The 7,931-nt window shown below is 27.8% G+C and overlaps 1 protein-coding gene across 1 annotated transcript in view; it reads right to left on the bottom strand.

Annotated features, from left to right (window-relative positions):
• The window catches only part of LOC108754404 (nardilysin-like), a 6,261-nt gene extending 944 nt beyond the window's left edge, over positions 1 to 5,317 (bottom strand). Inside the window, exons 1-11 of the mRNA XM_018496653.1 lie at positions 5,232 to 5,317; positions 4,940 to 5,042; positions 4,507 to 4,617; positions 3,925 to 4,114; positions 3,683 to 3,864; positions 3,421 to 3,600; positions 2,979 to 3,334; positions 2,360 to 2,869; positions 1,590 to 1,740; positions 646 to 782; positions 100 to 478 (exon numbers count right to left, since the gene is read on the bottom strand). Coding sequence (XP_018352155.1) covers positions 100 to 478; positions 646 to 782; positions 1,590 to 1,740; positions 2,360 to 2,869; positions 2,979 to 3,334; positions 3,421 to 3,600; positions 3,683 to 3,864; positions 3,925 to 4,114; positions 4,507 to 4,617; positions 4,940 to 5,042; positions 5,232 to 5,317 — 2,385 coding nt within the window. The remainder of the gene's footprint in view (positions 1 to 99; positions 479 to 645; positions 783 to 1,589; positions 1,741 to 2,359; positions 2,870 to 2,978; positions 3,335 to 3,420; positions 3,601 to 3,682; positions 3,865 to 3,924; positions 4,115 to 4,506; positions 4,618 to 4,939; positions 5,043 to 5,231) is intronic.
• Between the last annotated feature and the right edge of the window lie 2,614 nt (positions 5,318 to 7,931).

The raw sequence follows: 7,931 nt of genomic DNA, 5'->3' as shown, positions 1-7,931 counted from the left end.
ATATATATATATATATATATATATAAAATACAAATAAATATAAACTGAGAATTGCAATGCACTCGAAAAATATACAAAACGATGTTATTTAATACTTACCATCATCAAATCAATTAATACCGATAATTCAATAGACGAGATACCAACTTGATAATAATTTGTCATTACGGAAGTTGTATCCATTTTATCTATATTTTTTAATTTGCAATAACTTATGCCCAAAGGTAGTTGCATGACTCTCATCTGTTGTACTGTACTAGTAAGCAAGGGACCGCAATTCAGTATTTCGATACATTCCCGTATAATCACAAATGCATCGTCCCGCGTTATGTTACCTTGCACGAAACACTGGATATACAAATGATTGGTAAAGAGTTCCACAAAGCGTTGGAATTCTTCAAAATTTACATTAGACAGAGCAGTATGCATGTCGACGCTTGTATAATGAACAAACTTCAATATCGATAATTTTACGTCACTGTAAGAAAGCAGAAAGGAAGTTATTGATCAGCAGAAATATAATCTAATATATTTCATTTTAGAATTGTAATTGTTATAATGACTATGTATCATTAATTATTTCTATCAGTTATATGTAAAAATTTTATAAATGTTATAATTATGCTTAATAATAAATAACAGTACACGATAAGTTTATGTGGATTCATAAATGCTTTGCTGTAATATCCCTTATCTAATTGCTCTTTGCAAGATTCAAATAAAGACTTCGTAACAAGTGTTGGATAATTAGCCATGTATTTTGCAATAGTTATCAACAAGCGCTGCAATAAGTAAAATAATGTAGTCCGAAAGTATATTTATAAGAAGAAATACTAATAATAAGCATTTTTGATATTATAAACATAATTAGCAATAAAAAAGGCTAATAAGATTAACGACGCGGAAATTTTAGAGCATTTTATATATATGTATGTATTTCATATTCCATTAACAATGTCAAAAGTTTTGACTACATTTCTTAGCAAACAATTTTTCTCTCATATTAATCTTATTCTTATTCCCGAATCCAGGAAGAATCGCAGCTCTAAGCCATAATTAATTTTATACAATGTTTGTAACATTTAAATAAATACTAAATTAAAAAAAATAAATGAAGAGCTTAAAACTAGAAACATAAGAAATATAGTACCTATATCTTTCTTTAACAATATAAAATTCCGCAATCATGTTGGAAAATTAAAGAAAGTAAAATTTCATACTAGTTTTATTTAAATTAAAAGTTAAAAATAAAATTCATGTATTATTTATTATTAATAAAAAATACTGTTATAGTTTTAGCTTTGCCTTTTTTAATTTTATTCTCATTTGAATCTAACAAATACTGTGACAAATTAATTATAATATTACAACCACAATACTTTCTGGATTCACAAATAAAATTTAATATAAAACTAAAAACTTGAGACTAAAGAAGACTGAGAATGTGATTGAAAAGTACAAAATTGTTAATGAAATACGAAATATAATTGAAATTTGTGCTTACATTATCACACCGTTATTCTCATTAATATCTTATTGCTAATATTTTTATTTTTATAACTCCAACACACGCTTGATTTCATGCTTACAGGCAATTTTTCGGTAAACCCGTTTATTTCGATTATAATACCTTTATTATCGGTATAGATATAATATTCAAATCCAGCTATCTTAGCTGGATATAATTCTTCGAACAAAAGCAGTTTTAATGCACGACAATATATTTCCATAATAACTGCACTGAAATGTTATAAACGTGAATGTTCCTTTCATTAAAATAAAATTATATAAAAATCATAGATTAACAATTACACCATGCTGATAATTTTTCTTATAATTTTTTATACAATTTTTCAGAATTTTTATAGAAATTTCAGATTCGCTTAGAAGTTTTGATTAATTTTATAATATTTAAAAAAATTTCTCAGTTTCTATATATAGATTGAAACATTTTTCGGAAATGTCGAGAAAGTCTATCAAGACACGCGCACGCGCATTTTTTTTTAAATTCTTCTCTATATAAATTTTGAAATATTTAAGATTTCTAAGATTTCTCACACTTCATAATTTCTGATAAAATCTTACGAAATCTGAAAAGATTTAAAGTACTTTTTCAGAAATTAAAAAATTAAAAATTTTAGAATATTTCATATTTATAAAAAATTCTAAGAAAAGATGTTCGCTTTCTCAGTTTTTAAAAAATGTAACACTTGTTCCAATGTGTTCCAAAAAATATGAAAAAAATTTTCACTAAGGTAGTTAGAAATTAGCATATATAGGGTCAGTATAAAAAATACAATAGTAGCACTTATTATTATGAAGTAATACCTACTATTACACTGTCCATGCTATTACTTACTTCTTTGGCGACTGGACTCCTAGAGAGGAAACAAATTGAAAGTTTATATAACATTTCGGCAAACAAAATTTGATATCCGGGCAATACCAAATTTCCGATATATGATCGTTATATATTTTTACAGGATCTTTTGAATTCTCTGATATCGATAGTAAAGAGAAGTCGCTGGCAATGAATACATTTTTTAATGGTAAATGAAAATTTGGCAACGGCTCAATGGATTCCCAATGTTCGAAATATTCCTTTGGTACTTCGATGCATATACATTTCTTTTCGTCCCAATTTACATTGGACTGAACTTCATTACAATCCAAAGGATGAGGTTTTTCTTGCAAAATAGTAATAATCGCGGTCTCTGGCTTCAAATAATTCAAACACTTTTGTATATCTTCTGGGTTGTACTCAATAGAAATAAGCTTATTTGCAGTTATATAATCACGTGGTGGATAGAAGTGCATACCCTTACACAAATTTATTACATATTTCACAGAATTTTCTTCGTTAATAAATCTAAAAAGACCTCAAATTGTTTCACATACACAAATTTTGACAGACTTTTCTTTTTCAATTATATCTCTTTTTATATATGTTTTTTTACACATTTCTAAAATAAATTTACCTAAAATTATATTCCATTATCTTATAAATGTCATAGTAAATAGTTCTTTTATGTGGATCATCTATTTTTAGTAAATTAATAAAGGAAAATATTGCATCTAAAACTTCCTTCAAATGTTCTTGTTCCTCAGAGAAGAGCACTACAGTAAGCTTGAACATAGTATATATACAATCATATCTTATAAACGTTTCACTGTTACATTGAACAGTATCACGTAAATTTATACTTGGCATTTTTTTACGTAGATAACTTGTTAAAGAACCTTTTCCTCCATGTTTAATAATCCATGCGATATATTCATGAGGTTTACTATTATAAAAATCAGGTGAGAAAGATATTGTCCATGTTATTTCTACCTGCAAAAGACAATTTATTATATACATATATTTACTATAAATATAACTTCTTTTGAATCTGTCTTGAAGTTTTATAGTTAACGTACTTTGTCACCTTGCTTAAACATCACATGCGACATATGAGACTTTGTTTTGGTTATTTCTTGTTCGATTTCGGGAATACCAAAAGAAACACTAGAAACATAGTCAGGAGATAATTTATTACTTGGTACATCAACAAAGCATTTCGTAACGAATTTTTCCAATGTGCTCAATGATAATTTAGCCTATAAAAACATGTATTATGCTATACGAAAAATATATTTAATAAGTAGTCAATGATTCACAATGCAATTTATATTGAGTTACCTGTATAGCTAATGTCATTCTGTGAGCACTGTAATAGCGATCTTTGAATTTGTGCAATTCTTCGCACAATTTGTTATCATCCATATGATTGCTAGAGATTGTAACATTGTCCCGAATATACTTATTGACTAAATTGGTTTTCGCAGGAAGTTCCTTCTCCTCACAAGGTATCGATTCATACTCTATATATGAATATGACATATAAAGACTGAAAGTTATATTGATATGATATTATAATTTACCATTTATTTTCTCTCGCTCCCGTGAAACGGTATCTTCCGTCATCAAGGGTTTAATAAAGCCTTGAGCAAAACGATCAAGAGCAGGAAAAAAGTATTTTTCTTGAATAGTAAAGTAAAATGTTGTTTGTTCGCTATCTGTTAAGATGTCAACAAATCCGCCACGTTTTTTGATGTATGTTTTAAAATTTTCCTGTGTGTATAAGATGATATATATTTACTCTCTGAAGAGTAAACTCTTCAGAGAATAAATATATTCTTTTTAGTAGAATCTCACTCTAAAGAGAAAATTGAACCAATCTCGAAATAGTAACTCATTTCCAATGTTTAAGGTCCAACAAGGTTCGGTTACACCAATAATACTTTGACTTTAAGAGAGATATAAAACTCTCACTTTCTCTCTTTAAAGAGAGTGAGCCAAGAGAGTGAGAGAGATAGAGAGAGTTTTAAGCCTCGCTTAAAATCAAAGTAACGTTGATGCAACCTAAGAACAAGTTTTCACTCTTTAGAATGAAATTAAAAATGTAGACAATAATATGAATAAATGAAATTTTATACAAAAAATTGTGCATCATGTTTTAGTACTTTTGAATATTTTTCGGATCCCATGAAAACCATATGCTTGAATAAATTTCCTATGCTTTGAATCTCTGGATCGCTGAAACATCCTACTCCCACACATAAGGCACATACTGCCTATTTGAAAAAAATATACGCATATATACACACATCACGCATTACACACAATAGACACTGTGTAAATTACATTAAATGAAGAAATCAACACAATAGAATAATTCGTACATAATTCAAATTAAATCACATATTTCGAAATAAATCCTAAATAAAATTGATAATACATTCTTACATTAGTTCTTGTAAAGACAGATTCCTTTCATGATTTTATTATCTATCTTTAATATTATATAATGTCAATAAATTTGTCAATAAAGACGGATTAAGAAATAATTTGGCACAAATTATATTCTGAAATGCAACTAAAATGTCTTGTTTATACCTGTTTTTCATTTTTCTTAGTGTCTTCATCTTCAGAATCATCTGTTTTTAAATATATATCTGATATAAGCAGAGCTGTTAAATCATTTTCTAATCTGATGACCCTAAATTTAAAAGACAAAACAAACAACAATGGAATAAAGTCAGTGAGAATGTCATAGAAAAAATCTAATCTTCCTTTGTACATAGTGGATTAACTAATTGTAACGTTTGTCTCAAAAGATTAATGTCATGATATTTTTCAGGCCTATTAGAAAATTATTCTTTTTACTTGGCATATGCCTTTGTGTTACCTATAATCCTTTTTGTCGTTTTCCGATTTGATGGGCGTCTCTAGATATTGAACTTGATGCTGATCATCGTCTTCAGTGCGCTTCATTTCTGCAGGCGATATACTATATATATCGACGTGCACAGAAAATTACAGTAAAAAGATGATCTGATCTGAGAATTGTAATACAATTTTGATGATTAAGAGTTTTCAATTCTTTTAGTAAACTTGGAGCACTTTTAACTGTTCTACCCGACACTCGTTTCTCTTTCTTAGTGGCATTCGCCCTTCAACAAAGATCAAACGTTTAATAATTTGTATATTGTAGCACGTACAAAGAATATAAACAATTGTAGATATGCTTACTTAGTTGTGTTATTTACGCAGCGATTTAGGGCGAATATTCATAGTCGATTGTTCTATTTAAAACTGACTTAAATAGTCTTAAAATATTAATAAACCAATTACAGAGCCTTTACATTAGCATTTTAAGTTATTTTCCAAAACGTCTTTCTACGGAAAATTTTACTGGAAATATATGGTACACCGAACGTATATCATATTATATTGAGTAAAATTTTCCTTGGAGAAGACATTTTAGAATGTTGCCTTAAGATATTATAAGACGTATCGATATAATAAATGATTTATGAATACCCAGTTTAACTTATAATTATTTATTTCTGTACTTTGCAAAAAATTCTCTCAGATCATTGATCTTTATATTCTTTATATCCTTTATTGCAAGCATTTTCCTCTTGAATCTGTTGAAAAATGTATTCCCTCTTCGTTCTCACTCCAGTTTGTATAAACTTCATTTTTAAGATTGCTATCGGCAGTATAATTATATTGCTTTACTAATTTCTCCTTAACAGCATCTAAATTCTTTTCTGACATCTTTTCCAAAATTACATTAAACGATTTCAAATGTATCTCGATCTACTCGGTACATTTATCTGCTTTAACCGTAATAAAATATCCTACAGTTAAAGTTTCATTGCACGAGAAAAAACTCAATTCAGAATTCTCATTGCATGACGTTTCAGCTATTATTATCTGAAAACAAGTATGAATAAATGTGTTATGTGTATAAAATCAATTGCAATAATCGAATACGTCATTCATATTTTTTTCCACTTTTATATAAAAATATAGATTAAATATGAATAAAACCAAGAATTGCATTGTATTAAAAAAATATACAAGACAATGTTGTTTAATATTCTTATCATATCGATTAATACTGATAATTTAATCGACTTGATAATAATTTGTTGTCACTACAGAAGTTTGATTAGTTTTGTTAATACTTTTCAATTTGCAGGGCGCCGAGTCCTGCTCGGATTTGACTCGCCGCTCACAATCAGTGCGATTGACTCGTGATCTGTAGATCTGTTCGATCGCATCTGTGTTCCACATATGCGATTTTTCGCATATGTTTAGATTCGGCGTTAAATTGTATTTTTTAACTTGCAATAGCTTACAAGGATATTTGAATGATGCTCATCTGCTAACGTATAATGCAGGACGATGCAATCGGAACTATACAGAAATGTCTCAAAATAATTAATTGCGGGAGCAATAAACCGCAATTAATTATTTCGATTCATTCCTGTATAGTCTTGATTGCATCGTCCTGCGTTATGTTATCTTGCACGATGCACTGGACGTACAGATGATCAGTAAAGGATTTCACAAAGCTTCAGAATTCTTCAAAAATTACATTAGACAGAGCAGTATGTCTGTGGACGTATATGAACCTTCAATATCGATAATTTCACGTTCCAATAAGAAAGAAGAAAGGAAGTTATTGATCAGTAGAAATACAACTTGATATATTTCATTTTAGAATATTAATTGTTATACTTAATATGTATCATTATAATTAATATGTATCATTAATAGTTTCTATTAGTTACGTAAAAATTGTACAATTGTTACAATTACGCTTAATAATAAATAATCAGTAGCCGGCAAGTTTATATGGATCCATAAATGCAGTCACAAGATATTCCATATTTAATAATATTACTCTACCTTTTTTTATTTGGTTCTCACATGAATCTAATAATTACTGTAAAAAATTAATTACGGTATTAAAGCTGCGATATTTTATGAATTCACAATAAAATTAACATAAGACTAAAAAGTTACTCGAGACTGAAGAAAATGTAACCGAAAAGAACAAAATTGTTAATAAAATATAAAATATATTTAAAATTTAAGCTTAAATTACCATATCGTTATGCTCATTAATTTTGCTTTTTTAGTTATATTTTTATTTTTATAACTCCAACACACGCTTGATTTTGTACGTGCAGTTTTTCGTTAAACCCATTTATTTTGATTACAATACATTTCTCACACTGATACTGATCTTACATTCAAATCTAGCTAATAAAACTGGATACAATTCTTCATACAAAAACAATGTTAATACACGACAGTATATTTCCATGAGAACTGCACTAAAATATCATTAATGTGAATATTTATTTCATTAAGATACACAGTATAATTAAATAAAAATCGATATTAGTAACTGCACGTTGATGAAAATTTTTCTCATATTTTATATTTTTTTTTAATTTTTATGCAAATTTCGTAATCTTTTGAAGTATATAATTAATTTTATAACTTTTTAAAACATTATTTATATTTTTTAATAAGATTAAATTACTTCTCGGAAATGTCGAGAAAATCATATACGCACATGCGCGAT

Source organism: Trachymyrmex septentrionalis, unplaced genomic scaffold, assembly GCF_001594115.1.
Source record: "Trachymyrmex septentrionalis isolate Tsep2-gDNA-1 unplaced genomic scaffold, Tsep1.0 scaffold8, whole genome shotgun sequence".
NCBI classification, from domain to species: domain Eukaryota; kingdom Metazoa; phylum Arthropoda; class Insecta; order Hymenoptera; family Formicidae; genus Trachymyrmex; species Trachymyrmex septentrionalis.
Note: the sequence above shows the minus strand (reverse complement) of the source record. Positions and strands in the feature narration are given on the sequence as shown.